The sequence below is a fragment of the Zonotrichia albicollis genome, chromosome 3 (genome assembly GCF_047830755.1).
Source record: "Zonotrichia albicollis isolate bZonAlb1 chromosome 3, bZonAlb1.hap1, whole genome shotgun sequence".
Lineage (NCBI taxonomy): Eukaryota > Metazoa > Chordata > Aves > Passeriformes > Passerellidae > Zonotrichia > Zonotrichia albicollis.
The window spans coordinates 101,661,348-101,676,434 of NC_133821.1; the positions used below are offsets into that span (position 1 = coordinate 101,661,348).

The 15,087-nt window shown below is 39.7% G+C and overlaps 1 protein-coding gene across 7 annotated transcripts in view; it reads left to right on the forward strand.

The window, feature by feature from the left end:
- Positions 1–15,087, forward strand: part of SNX14 (sorting nexin 14) — a 47,734-nt gene that overhangs the window by 29,820 nt on the left and 2,827 nt on the right. For all 7 annotated transcript variants that reach the window (XM_074538301.1, XM_074538300.1, XM_074538297.1 and 4 more), the window contains 12 exons: positions 130–262; positions 908–1,109; positions 2,062–2,145; positions 2,279–2,379; positions 2,664–2,775; positions 4,529–4,569; positions 4,739–4,858; positions 9,011–9,134; positions 9,666–9,830; positions 10,890–10,985; positions 11,689–11,780; positions 11,935–11,991. In XM_074538301.1, the coding sequence (XP_074394402.1) occupies positions 130–262; positions 908–1,109; positions 2,062–2,145; positions 2,279–2,379; positions 2,664–2,775; positions 4,529–4,569; positions 4,739–4,858; positions 9,011–9,134; positions 9,666–9,830; positions 10,890–10,985; positions 11,689–11,780; positions 11,935–11,991 (1,327 nt within the window). The remainder of the gene's footprint in view (positions 1–129; positions 263–907; positions 1,110–2,061; positions 2,146–2,278; positions 2,380–2,663; positions 2,776–4,528; positions 4,570–4,738; positions 4,859–9,010; positions 9,135–9,665; positions 9,831–10,889; positions 10,986–11,688; positions 11,781–11,934; positions 11,992–15,087) is intronic.

The window sequence follows — 15,087 nt, forward strand, 5'->3', positions numbered from 1 at the left end:
TGGAACTGTAAATATGTTGGATACCTGTTCATAGAGTTGTTTCTCTTATCTGCAAATGGTGTGCAATGGCCTAATGAGCAGCTTTAATAATATGCCTTGTGTTGTGAACTGTGGCTTCTGTAATCCTAGGACCACACAAAAGAGAGGAGAATCATTTGGAATCAGCAAAATAGGAAACAAAATAAAAGGTGTATTCAAGAGTTCTGCAATGGAAGGAGCTATGTTGCCTAACTATAACTTAAATGAAGGAGAAGATGATTTTGTGAGTAGAGCTAATAAATTTTACTTGAAGTCTTTGCTGGGCTTTGCTCCTTTGCTTATTTGAAAATGTTGAATTTCTGCTTTCTTCACTGCAGTTTTCATGTCCTGGTTTCTGATGAGGTTGCCTTATCTTCCCTCTATTCATTCACAAGCCAAGGTCACATGCCCAGTTTCTGTGCTTCTGAGCTTATTGTTTTCGTAATACCAAAAGAGAAATACCAAAAGTAGCAGTGTCAGATGTTTTTGTTAGCAATGACTTTTTCTCCAGTTCTAGGTAGTAAGGCATGCACAAGCCTGTGTGCATGGCTCTTCATCTGCAGCGTGCCACAAGACTTTAAAACCATAAATAACAGCGTAGAAATCACTGTCATGTTGGTCTGTGATGCAGCATTCTCTCTATAGATCAGAAGCCAATAGTCCTTTCTCCTTTGTCTTGGATATCTCCCTGAGTTAATGTTTTTCTTCCATGCTCAATAGTCATGAATAGAGCCAATGTTAGAATTTACTGCACGGGATATTGTTACCTTAACCACAGTTGGAGGACAAATGGAAAATTTGAAAAAGGGAAGTGGAGGGAGTTGGTTTGAAGCAGAGGTAGACTGTACCAATTAAAATAAACTGAAGATCTCTGTTTGAATCCTTACAGATTGAAGAAGGTGTTATGGTGATGGAAGATGATTCTCCTGAGGAGGCTGTTACCACCCCAAATACACCCCGCAACCTTGCTGCTTGGAAAATCAGCATCCCATATGTTGATTTTTTTGATGATCCCTCCTTGGAAAGAAAAGACAGAAAGGAGAGAATTCCTGTATTCTGCATTGATGTAGAGAGAAATGACAGAAGGGCAGGTACGCAATGCTGCAGATCAATAAAGTGTCATTTGAAACTGAACTCAGAATATTCTAGTGTGCTGTATTCTGTTGACTCTTGCAAGTGTGTTTTTTATATGTGTTCTTCTGATTTCAAAATAATGGCTTGAAAGTTCTGAGGAAATGAGTTTGGGAGATAAATGATCGCATTTAGCATTTGCAAGTTGAGAACTGACTCCTCAGCATGAATCAGTTCTATTTAGACTTCATGCCAATTTTGAAATGTTCTCTTTCCAAAAATACTTATCTTAAAATTCATATTAATAAACACCTGTCATATTTTTTTTACCCACTCTGAACTTTGGAATAATGAACAACAAATAATTTTTTATATAACCTTAAAGTTAGTTCTTAGGAAATGAAAATGATGTGCTTATTAGGAACCATTGTGGCGTGCAGTTAGTTTACCAGTATCTGGATAGCAATGCATTCATATGGAGAGGGTGGAAACAGCATCATCTTAAGGCTACTGGGATTTATCTTAGTGAGACTAATGCTTCCACAATAAGTAGAAAGTATTTAAGAGGCATTTAGTGGTATCTTTAGTGATAGGATTAAGAATCATCAGCATTCAAGTTGGTGGTGCAGAGGACTGTATTCAGCCAGTACTATTTCTCTAAATCATTTGGTTCAACACTGGAAAATAGATCTAATGTAGTCAGCCATCATTAATGCTGAAGTTATGCAGGACTCCATTGTTTAGATTGTGGTGATCCCATAAATCATAATTTCCTTGCTAGTACCATATCTGTCTACCAGTTATGCATTTTACTGTAACATTGAAAGTACCTTGAGGTTTATGTTACTACAATAGGGGGCTAATGTCATTGAGGTTTTTCTTGTGACAATCAGCATATGTTTGCTGTTCCTGATTTGTCTTCCAGGTGCCATAAAACCTGGTTTATTTTTAACTTTTTTCTTTTTTTACCAGTTGGACATGAACCTGAACATTGGTCTGTCTACAGGAGGTATCTTGAATTCTACGTGCTTGAATCAAAACTTACAGAATTTCATGGTACGTTGTCTGTCATTTGGAAAGTCATTTTCTCCCTGCTGTGATTATCATTCATTACTTAGATTAAATTTAAAATAATAAAATCAGTTTTTACTGCACAAGAATAATTTAAACTCCTTGCTGTGTTTACTAGGTACATTTCCTGATGCTCAGCTTCCCTCAAAGAGAATCATTGGCCCCAAGAACTATGAGTTCTTAAAATCCAAGAGAGAGGAGTTTCAGGAATATCTGCAGGTATCAAACAAACATTTGGAGCAAAGAGTATTCTAAAACTAATGGTATAAAACTAATAAAAGAATATATGGGTTTTTTTGTTCCTTTCCCAGTAACTATACAGGTACAGAAAGGATTCAAGTGGGCAATGGTAAAGTTTCACATGACTGAAAATAGAAATCTCTCGCAAATGACAATATCTGTGACAGTATAATACTTTTTGAATATCTTTTTACTATTCAGAAATGGATTTTTAAGGTAAATTTTAAAGTACTTATACCTCCTTTGTTCCTTTTGTTTCAAAGAAACTTCTGCAACATCCAGAACTAAGTAACAGCCAGCTTTTAGCTGACTTCCTATCCCCTAATGGAGGAGAGACACAGTTTCTTGATAAAATGTTGCCTGATGTGAATCTTGGTATGTAATATGCTATTTGTTTATGCTGACAAATAGGAATGCTGTGGATGCTGTGATTTGAATTCTGTGATTGACTGTAGTAATGAATAGATAACTCTTGTGGATGTATGAAATAAGAACTGTGCTCCTTCACAGCCCCTAAAATTATAGCTCAGCAAGGAAGATATGCTGATAACTTCTTCCTTGAAGAAAAGAAACCATTTTGAAGTTATGGCAAAAATTGCCCAAGTGGCTTTTGAATTTTTGTGTCAGCAAGCAAGATAAGGTTTCTCTAAATAAATTGCATAGTTCAAGAAAATTTACAGTGTTGTCACAGATCAAATCTGCATGTGTCTGTCCTTGTTTGCAGATGAGATGGTATGATCACTTACAAAACTACCTTTGGATTTTAATTGATCAAACTCCACTTATTTTTTTATTCTGAAAACTCCAGTACTTGATATTTCTAGTATTAGGTGGTGTTAAGATATTTCCTAACATGAGCTAGTTAATGGAATCTCTGTGTGTGATACAGGCAGGTCAAGTGGAAATTGAGAAGTTCTAATGACAGTAGTTCATAATAAATCAAAAAAGTTGACTGTAGTGTGACTTGGCTGCAGTGTAGCTGTCTCAGAATAGTGGGCCTGAGCTGGTCAGGTCAACCTCATGGCCATTCTGTCTCCATGACTTGTGCCACCTGTGGCTGTGGTCCCAGAGAACCGTGTCTGAGCTGCACTGCTGCCTTTCTGCAGCTCCTGGTCACGGTGTGGTCCTGCTGGGGCAGCCCTTCTCTTGGTCTGCTTCATGAGTTGTGGAGTGAGATTGCTGTTCTCAACCTTCACTCAAAAGGTTTTGGTTTTGTTTCAGGTCTCCCTTCTAGATCCAACTGTGCATCCTTATAAAAGTTTATAATTATGGTGTTACTGTAATGCTTTTCCTGTCTGAGACAATGCTTCACTTCCATAAAGAGCATTATAACAAGTCTTGGCATTTTGGTAGGGCTTTTTGTGAGGATGAGAGTTTTTATTGTTATCATTTGATCATTGTACATACTTTTCAGTGTAAATTCTAAATTTAATGACGTGTAGATAAGAAAAGATATTACTGCAACTGTAGTGCTTAAAATAAAACTGGTCCGAGACACTTTCATTTTTCAGCATTCAAAGTTCCTGTGCCATATCCTGATAGCCTTATCAGGACCTAAGAGCTGATCTTTCAGGCCATGGCTGTAACCTGTCCAGTTCAGAAAATTCTACTTACCAGAGTTTTTGAGGCTGGTTCACCACAGAGTCTCTCCATATTTGCTGACTTTTCTACAGGAAGAGGAGAATCTGAGTTGTCTTGATTTCTTCTGTGATAAGTGTTTATGATTCTAGGAGTAACTTAAATACAAGTAATTTTGCCTGTACTGGTGTTGAAGCAGTACTATTGTTACAGTGTTATTACAGAGCTATTTATGATTAAACTCTGGAAGAGTTAAGAGGCAGAGCTACAGTACTTTATTGTGGGGTTTTTAAAAAGTATTCAGATTAATAATCTGTATATTTCGAAGTATATTTTCATGAAGAGTAATAATCACTAGGTTACAAGCTGGTTATGTGCAAGACTGTTTTCATAGGGTTTTGTGCCAAATCAAAACAAAAGCGCATGTTTTAAAATTACGGTATTTTTAAATGACTGATAGAGAATGAGTACATAATATCTAGCAGAGCAAAATGTCTTTCAAATCAGACAGTGATAACAGAAAATATTGTTTCTTTCTTTCTAATTATAGGTAAAATCATAAAATCTGTTCCAGGAAAGCTGATGAAAGAGGTGAGTGAGTCTTTCAGGTTGCCAATATCTTAACTTCATTAGGTAATTTTGAGATCACTGAATTACAGGCTAATCAAAACTTTGTTTAAAAATTCTTGATTTTTTTGTTATTTTTGTTTTCACTTTCCTATAATTATGCATGTGACAAGTCACTCATATCTTTTTTCAGAAAGGTCAGCATTTGGAGCCTTTCATCATGAATTTTATCAACTCCTGTGAATCTCCCAAGCCTAAACCAAGCAGGCCTGAACTTACCATTCTGAGTCCCACTTCTGAAAATAACAAGAAGGTACAGTAAGTCATGTTCCTTTCCCATTTTACAGAAGTGGGGAAAACTGACCATACGTTTTCTCTCATACTAGGAAGCTGTCTTAGAGCTCATTAACTAAAATTATTTCAGATGAAGCCAAACTGGAGAATGCTGTCTAGGAATGCAGACACTGAGGGTGTTCAGTCCATCCAAAGGCCAGACCAAAAGGAGACTCAGCAGTGACACACTTTCCTGCTCCCCAGATGAGCTGTTCAGTTCTGCACTTTCACTTCTCTTGTGAGATGTGACATCTTCGTGCACATGTGTAGCCTACCAGTTCCCGAGGGAAGGCTACAAGAAGGATGGAGTGGGACTTTCAGAGCATTTAGTGGCAGGACAAGGGGAAATGGAACTGAGAGTAGGTTTAGATTAGATATTAGGAAAAAATGTGTAACTGTGAGGGTGGTGAGGCGCTGGAGCAGATTGCTCATAGAGGTTGTGGATTCCTCATTCCTGGAAGTATTTAGTGCCAGACTGGATGGAACGCTGGGCAGCCTGGTCTAGTGGAAGGTGTCCCTGCCCATGGCAGAGGGTTGGGACTAGGAGATCTCTGAGGTCCTTTCCAAGCCAGTCCATTCTGTGATTCTGTGCAGTAACTGCTGTGCAGCAGCAAGGCACCTCACTCCTGGTGAAGGAGGTGAATGCCAAATGTCTGTTCCAGGACAGCGAGAGCTGCCTGCATGGAGTTTGTGTGGCGATCTGGCAGGTTCTTGAGTGCCCATTTGGGAGAAGAGCACATTATCTCAGAGCAAGAGAGTTCTTCAGGGTTTTGGTAAATGGTGGTTGACTTCCAGCTTATGCTTGTGTTGCCACAGTGTTCTCATGTGTATTTTCTGACACAGGTCTGTTTATTTCAGTTTCAGCACGTTGGACTGTGCTGAGATTACAATGCACCTTCCCCAGTGCTGCCATGAGTGGGTACCTGCAGGCTCTCTCTGCCTCAGCAGGCTGAAAAGGAAATGCCTGAAGGTCTGTCTGGGCAGGCCCAGTCAGAAATGTGCCGAATGCTCTGGCAGATCTTCTGCATGCTCCTTCCTTTTGAGTGTTCCTTGGGTGTGTTTATGTTTGTGTAGTTTAAATATTGGTGGAAAGATTTCTATTTAAAAATGTACAATGAAAGTGGGTAATCAACCCCAATATAACCAGGAGCAATTGGATTTCATTCCATATCAGATCCACTAGAAATAACAGTTACCAACTTGCCTAGTTAAAAAAAAAACAAACAAAAAACTCTGCTTCCCCCTCCTAGGGGCACTAGCAGGATTTCTGGTCATGTTTTGGTTCTGAAGGTCTGTAAGCAGCTTGATCATCTTCTGAGCATACTTTTGTCAGACTTGCTATAATAGGTCAGGACTTCTCAGCTGATGCAGGCTTTGCAAAGATGCCAGTAAAGGCGTTGTTCTGCTGGCTTGTGATGGCCTGCCAACAGCAATAAAAGCTGGTTTTGGAACACCAGCAGTATAATAAATGTTTTTGAGTAGCTACTTGAAGGAAGATGTGGACGCTTTGACTGATATGATTCAGAGACTACATAAAATCTTTCTTCTTATTCTTTTGGTATCCTCTGTACTTTTTAAATGAGCAGGAAGAACAGGAGAGAGGTTTATGCCTCTGGCTGTAGATATTGTTCATAGTCATGTTATTGTTTTTGTACAGTTCACACCTGTGCTGGAATGTATGGGTGTATGTTTGCATATGCACTCACCATTGAGTAACTTTTTCTGTGAGGCACTTTCTATGAGCATTCATGCTTCCTTTGCTTGCTTTTCCCAGTAAGGCATGGTAGCCTATTGTACAAGGGATTACTTTGGTCTTTTGTCTTTCACTGACTTCAAGAGCTCAGCTACCACTATTAATCAATACAAATTCATGGAATTTCCTCATTGTAAACCTTTTAAGAATATTTCATAGTTATAATTAGTGTTTAATCTTAAAGATACAAATAATGACAGCTTTGAGGTTTGTGGTGTTAGTCTCAAATATTAACACGCACAGAAACATCTAAAGCAAAATCGTGTGCTTATCTGAGTTGTGAGTATAATCTCAACTTCTGTGTTAGATAACCAGTTGTGTGCTTTTCACTTGAATTTCTTCTCTGCCAAGATACTGGAAAGTGTAAAACATGGAAGTGGAGGTCTAATGCCTCTTGGTATTATGGCTGCTGCAGTGCATTGTAGATTGCATTCTGAAATGCTTTCAGAGTGTGCCGCTGCTCAAGGAACCATTGCTGTTTAAGGTGCAGCACAGATCATCCATGTATGGAGGTACAGTCAGCATTCAGAAGATGCTGCTTCTGGTTTGGGGTGAAAGAAGAAATAGCACTTGAAATCAAGAAGCTTTGCCCTAAGCTGGCCTCCATGTTTGGTTTTTGTATGGGTTTACCTACCAGATTGCTGTGAATGATTTAGTTTGGCCTCCAGACACTGAACCTGTGTCTGCATTGCACAATGGGCTGCTTTGAGTTGGCTCAGTATGTGTCACCTTTGTCAGGTTGTGAGGTGTGTCTAAAAAATAAAGGAGGCTCTTGTTAAGTTACAATACTACAGCTAAGGTTACTGTGCTTTTCTGGTTTCAGTATTATGGAGGATGTAGACTTCAGTTTATATGGAGTTTTTTAAGCAACCTACCAGGGATGCTTCCATAAAGTAGGTGTGAATAATTATGTGTTATGTTTAGGTTTGTTACATTCCTGGATACCAGTCATCCACCAGTGCATTAGCCATATTTGCCCTTCTGTGTAATTTATGTAAGAAGTTGGTGGTGTTTAGTTTGAGTGAACGTTGTGAAGGTAATACCAGCAGCTCAGTACTTAACTAAAGAGAGGGCCTGAAGGAGTACAGGTCAAAAACCTGACTCTTGCCAGATGTCCTGATGTAATTTTTCATAAGAGTGCAAAGCATTCTGTTTAGAGACTTGTGTGATGTTGTGATTTGCACGTTTTTGGCTTTGTTTATTTTGGGGAGAATTGCAGTACAGAAGGTGAACCATATATAAGCAAATTACTTCCTGTTCCTTGGAACTAATGCTATTTTGGGAGTGGTAAAAAAACCTCTCTGAGTGGCAATCACCTCAGCTTAGGCAATTCTATGATTATGTAGCATTTGCTTCTAGTTCCAGGATTTTTTTTAGAACCCTGGCATAAACTTTTGAACTTTCTTTTCATAATAGTATGACAGAGTATCTTGTATAAATCCTATTTTATATCTAGATTAACTATTTTGGGGGTAAGTTAATTTAAAATAAACTGCTGGTAGGGATTGCTAGATATTAAGCATGGAAAGCATCAGGATTTAGATCCTGATTTTTCCTTTCCTTCTCTTTAGATTCCCACACTTGGGGGCAGGGGAGGCAAGGATTGCTGCCTAGGTGATTTGGGACCCCTTTTGCTGTGCAGGGAAGAGCCTCTTGGAGTTTTGCAAGAATTAGAGTATCTTTTCAGAAAGAACCAAAGGCAAGGAAATAAAGGGATCAGGGAGGAAGGTGATGACATAGGAGAATAGAAGGCTAAAGGAATATAATTGAGAAATTAGGTAAATGGAAAGAAACCTAAATGTTAGTTCATGAAGATTTTACTATAAATAATTAAACTGGCAGGGCAAAAAGGTTATTTCTCTATGTAAAAACTTGTATATTTTGTCTAGAAACCATTGTATTTATTTCAAGTGGAAGACAACAGGAACTTTTAGGAGTACTTTGTTGTTGTAGGCTTCCCTTGTGATTTAAGGCAGACAAACTCTGTATTGTCTTAGCCCCTCATTTTCAGAGCAGGGTGCATCAAGGAAATCAGAGCCTATGACAAAAATCGAGATGCATGCAATCCTGCAATTGTTTAGGTTGGAAGAAGGTAGTGGGAGCAGAAAAGCTCATTAATTAATGTCCCTGTGCTGATTTATTGTGAACTCAGGTATTTTGGTTGTTGTGTATCTTGGCAGCATGGGATGTGCTCTTTATTGGAAAGTGAAGCATTTTAAAAAACAAAACCAGAAACAATGAAACAAATCAATACCCTTAATCAGTTCTTTGAAAGCTGTGGAAAGAAGCTGCTTCTATAAAAATAAACCAATCCAAAGAACTGGTGGCTATCCTTTTGCCTTTGGATGCAGTGTTTCAGTCTTATGTTTCTGTTTTTAGCTTTTTAATGATCTGTTCAAGAACAATGCAAACCGGTCTGAGAATACAGAAAGGCGACAAAATCAGAACTACTTCCTGGAAATGATGACTGTAGAAGGAGTCTATGACTACTTAATGTATGTTGGTAAGAAGTGATTTCTCTTAATTATTCATATACTTCATGGCAAATACAAAGTTCACAGTCTCTGGTAAGAAATGAAATCCCATTGTAGCAGTCATATATAACTCAACACTTTCAAGCTAATATACAACTTAGTGACATGGCCATTCCTTAGAAGACTTTATTTATTTACTGTGGTGCTAAAATGTCATTTATCATTCATCATTGCTTAGTTGCTTTGTTATGTCTCCATCTTTCAGCATCTCAGTAGTATGAGTTTATGAGAGTAGGTCTCATCCCTTTTCTCAGGCCTACCTAGGCTGCTGGTAGACTCTGGGAATTGGAATTGTTAAATTAATAGAAATAGCTAAAGGAAGTATATGATAAGCACTGTGGAGAATACTGATATTTTCAGTGCTGCACTGACAAAACTGAAATTTTTTTTATGCTTGCAGTGTTTTTTTTTTCTTTTCTTTTGAATAAATTATTCTTTTAGCAGGTATAGCAGGAGACCCTCATGTGTTACTACTCATAGATGTTGCTGTGACTTTGCAGGTAGGGTAGTTTTCCGCATTCCTGACTGGCTGCATCATCTCTTGATGGGAGGAAGAATTCTCTTCAAAAACACGTTGGAACTCTACACAGACTATTACTTGCATAACAAGTTAGAACAGCTATTTGAGGAGCACCGGTTGGTTTCTCTGATAACACTACTGAGAGGTCAGTAATAGTTACATCTTTGAAGGCAAAATATTGCTTTAGTCTGGTGTTTGAAATCCCTTCAGTGAAGTTTCCGAGTGCTAAACTTTGCCATGCTGACTAACACTGGTGGATTATTAAAAATCAAGTGGGCCTGGACTAACTTCAGAGCTTGTTGTGGAAAGATGTTGAGCCACCTATGTTGTCAGTGATGGTTACAGAAAGTATTATGAATAGTAATTTGCTTGGGTTTGCAAAGAACAAGAAAAACAGAATAAAGTGGTTTAGTGCATCAAGGCAAATGTTTCATGAAGTTGTCAAGTTACTTCACTTGTGTACTACATCAATCTTTTATTGTTAATTTTTTGGTTCCCTTTGTTGTGGTCAGCTCTTGAGAGGGCTTGAGTGTTCCTGACCTTCAAATAAGGGAAGAGGAAAGTGACTAAAAAAAATTTTAAATTGCCTCACAACTGTAGAGTATTATGTGACTGCATTCCGATCCAAGCAATGCATCTGGCCAAAACTCTGGATTCAGGACAGCTCTGTCCTTACCAAACCAAAAATGAAGCTTGTGAAAGGCAAAAAAGGAGTGCAGTAAGACTTCCAAAGCCTAAAAGCAAAACTGAGCACCTGTTACTTCATATTAATAGCAATACTTGCTTCCTCATTCATAGCTAAATTTGAAGTTTTTGACAGTTCCAGACAGTGTTTTAGCACAAGCTGTAAATACTGCTTGTAGTTTTGAAAGCATAGGGGAAATTGTGATTAAGGAGATCATAACTAACCTAAAATGGAATTGATCCAAAGTTAGAATTCCTCAAACTTTGAAAAGAATGGAAACAAACTGTGAAAAGATGATTGTCCTTCAGATGGGATTGTCCTTCAGATGATGTCCTTCATTCTGGGTTTGATCGGGCTAATGTAAGCAAAAAATATGATCTGACAAGACTAGAATTCCCTTCTAATCAACACAATACAGAGAAGTTCAGTTTTGAAGCCACAATCCAGAGCACATTTCTGTGTCAGTGATGTGTAGCTGCCTAAAGATACATTTTTTTTTTCCGTGTGTCTTCTCTGCAGATGCTGTGTTCTGTGAGAACACTGAGCCTCGCTCTCTCCAGGACAAACAGAAAAGAGCAAAGCAGACTTTTGAAGAGATGATGAGATACATTCCAGGTTCTGTATTCTATGACTGCCTGTATGAGTGTGGTTAATTGTTCAAGCAGATATTTAACCCAAACACAGTCAGACTGTCTTTCCAAATCAAATAATGCTTGGGCTGCTGAGATTTGAGTTTACTGGAATACTAGGTGTAAAAACCCAGCAGTTGAGTTTTGTCATTTAACTGTTGCTGACTAAGGCTGTAGCATAGTGATTATTTAATAAAGACATGGCGATGGAAATCAAGAACTTTAACATGTACTTAGTACTGTAATTTTTCATCTTTAGAATGTTCCTATGGTTTGTATTTTATACAGATGAAAACTGTGTTAAAAAAAGGGCACATCATTAAGCTGGAAGGTACATCTGAGTCCTTGCACTGTATAAGCTAGCAAAGAGGGGCCAATTTAATTGAAAGTAATGTTTAAAAATCCACTTGTGGTTTATTAAACAGTGCATTAGAACAAAACAATATTACAAATATTACAGAAAATGTAGTAATTATTTAGGTGTGGAGCCCTGAAGGAAAGTGAGGAGAAAAGTATGAACCCAGAAGTGCGCTGTTTTTTTCCTTTTACCATTTGAGACAGAAAAGAAATTGAACTCTAATTTAAACAGTTTTTTTCTTATTAATTAATCAAGTTCTATAAGTGCATCATAAAACTGCTTTGCAGTACTTCCTCATGATTTGTATATTTGTTTTTGGAATTTGGTCTAGATTTAATAGGCAAGTGCATTGGGGAAGAGGCTAAATATGAAGGCATCAGGCTTCTGTTTGATGGACTGCAGCAACCAGTGCTCAACAAACAGGTAACTCATAACGTGTGACAAACTGGCCTTCTGGCACAGGATTTCCTAAAGTGAGTGATTGATATAGCAGAGGAGTGGGCGCTTACTCAGAACCAAGAATAAAAAGCAGTAGTTTTGCCTTGGAGTGTCCTTAATTTTCTGTATTTTCTTTTAGTTAACTTACGTTCTGCTGGACATTGGGATTCAAGAGCTCTTCCCAGAGCTGTGTAAGGTATGTGCTAACTCCATTCAAGAGCTGCAGAATTCTTCAAGCTGCTACTGAGTCTGATCACTGGTACACTTTTGCTGTTGTTATTACTAATATTAATTCTTAATTGTGGGGGAAATTATGTGTTTTCCAGTATGTTGAAATAATTGAAATCCAGATTACTTACATTTTGGCTAATTAGCTCTTTCTAAATCACCTCAAGCCCAAATTGTTCAGCATGCAGCAAGTCTGAGTTGCCTTTCTGGAGAGTTGGACAGATCAACAAGCAGTTGGGATCTCTGTGCCTTTCTCTTTGATTGATTTGTCTCCACTCTATTTTATGCATTTTTCAATTTAGGAAGGGAATTCTGCATGCAAAGTTGAGGTCCAGCTGCAGTATTTTTCTCAATAATATCTGGCAGGAGGATTTCTTACCTCTAATTTGGTCACTGCAATGTTAACTTCAGCTATCCAGATAAAGGAGAAAGAATTTGCATAAGAGAAATGGCTGTATAAATGCATATCATTAGGTTTGGGATCTGTCTGGTATTTGTTCTTGTGTATATCAAACCTTGACAGATTTTTACATAGCAGTTTTACAGTTTGGTCTTCATGGCAAGCAGGAAGTACCTGCTAGTTAGCTAGTAAAAAACAAAGCCCCAAGCAAATTTTAAAAGCCCCCTCACTAACAATAAATGTTCGTTGCATGAACCCTGTGCCTGACAACTGCAGAGTGCTAGCAGTGATTTGTTTTGCATGACAAACAGAAACAAATACAAGGTCTTGGAACAAGCCAGGACACTTGCATTGTTTTCAGTGAAATGAGGCTGGCTCAGCAAGTCTGACCTACTTTGTGTCAGCTCTGTAGCTGCCCTCCTCCAGCCAATGCTCAGACAGCTGACCAAGGGAGCAAGGAAGTAGCTTGGGAACTGGAGTGCAGAAAAAGGACCTGACTTAGCCCTGCTATTTTACTCAGCTGAACTGGTTTTGTATCTCAGCAGCTAATTATATATATTTATTGGAACACTGGTCTTTCTTCAGTTGGTTGTGGAAAAAATGAGTGGCATTTAAATAGTCTTTAAAGCACCAGTCAGGCCCAGAGGGTGGTGATCAATGGAATGAAGTCTGGTTGGAGGCAGGCCAGTAACATGGAGTTACTCAAGGGGTCAGTCGTGGCTCCAGTCCTGTTTAACAGCTTCATTAATGATCTGGATGATGGGACAGAGCAAAGCCTGATGATGACACAGAACTGGGAGGAGTGGCTGGTACACCAGGGGGCCATGCTACCTTCCAGAGGGACCTAAACAGGCTGGAGAAATCGACTGGCAGGAACCTCATGAACTTCAAGAAAGGGAAGTGCAGAGTCCTGTTCCTGGGCAAGAACAGCCCCAGGTGCTAGGATGGGGCCAGGCAGCTGGAAAGACACAAGGTGGAACAAAGGGCTGATGGTATCCTGGGCTGCAGTAGGAGCAGTGTTGCCAGCAGGTCAGGGGAGGTGATGGTGCCCCTCACCCAGCAATGGTGAGGCCACACCTGGAGTGCTGGGCTTCCCAGTACAAGATAGGCGTGGACATACTGGAATATATCTGGTGGAGAGCCATGAGGATGATGAAGGAACTGGAGCATATTTCCTGTGAGAAGAGGCTAGAGAGCAGGGACTGTTCAGCCTAGAGAAGAGAAAGCCCAGAGGGTCTTATTGGTGTCTATAAATACTGAGGGGATGGTATGAAGACAGAACCAGTGGTGGCCACTGACAGGATCAGTGGCGCCAGGCACAAACTGGAACACCAGAGGCTCCCTCTGAACATCATGAAACACTTCTTCACTGTGAGGGTGACCAAGCACTGTCACAGGTTGCCCAGGGATGCTGTGGGATGCTTGTCCTTGGAGGTATTTAAAAACTGTCTGGACATGGTCCTGAGCATCTCTAGGAGGCCCTGCTTGAGGTCTGGACCGGGTGACCTCCAGAGACACCTTCCAACCCCAGCCACACTGTGGTTTCATAGCTGTGTACATTTAATGGGGAAAAATACTTTTTCTTCAAAAAACAAACCAAGAGAAAGGTTATTCAAGGTAACTCAAGATCATGTTTTCTGCTTCTTTCTATCCTTTTTTCCTGCTTAACCATGACACTGCCCAGCTGCTCTGCAGTGTTCCATAACCATCTGCTGAGGAGGGACCTCTAGTGCCACCTTTGCCCCTGATGAAATGGCAGGGGTTGAGGGATGAGCTCCACCTGTCCCATGTGACTGAAGCTGATGGGGACAGAGCAAGGGAATCTCTGGCCCTGATTTCAGTAGGGGAGAAGAAGAAAAATACTTCAGCTGGGAACTGGAGCTATTTACTGAGAGCAATACAGAACATCTGCATCTGTGATGTTTGGCAGTGGGACCTGGTTGTCATTGTATCAGGACTGAGAGGGGAAATGCAAGGTGGAGAGGGTGGAGGGATGGCGGTGGTTTTCATCCAGAGCCCTAAAAACATTTCCCCAAAATCACTGCAAACACTTGTCAGTGTGAAGCCACTTGGAAAGAGAATTGTTTCTTCCTAACAACTGCAGTTGTTAGGAAGTTTAAAAGTAATGACTGGTTCTTACTTAGCTATCCGTGCATGTATGTATTGGGGGAATCAATCCAATGCCTGTTCTCTCTTTTCAGCATTGACTGGTTCTTTTTGAGTTGCTTCACACCAAAATGTTTTTGTAGTTACACTGAAGAATGGAAAAATGTTTCCGACCAGTCAGCTTGTAAAGGAGAAACTGAGCATCCCAGGAGTTTTGTTTTGAGCACTGCTCCTTCGGCAGGGAAAACAGTGATGGGAGAAATGGGAAGATTTTCCTTAGTGGGGATGTCAATCTGCTTCCACTCCTGAGATTGGTATCTTGAAGGCGTTTCCTGCCGCACGTACCGGTGCGGATATTCGCTGGATCGCTTGGTGTGTGCTGTGCCTGATGGCAGCACCTGTAAGTCAGCCAGTCCCAGGAGCTGAAAAACTCCTGAGATAGTGTACAGCCTGTCCCTTGGGGGTCTGTCAGACAGGATACAAGGAAAAGGGACAGCTGAAAGGGAAAAAGCATTCTGGGCAGAGTAAGAAAAGAAATCCAATTGAAAAAATATCTCT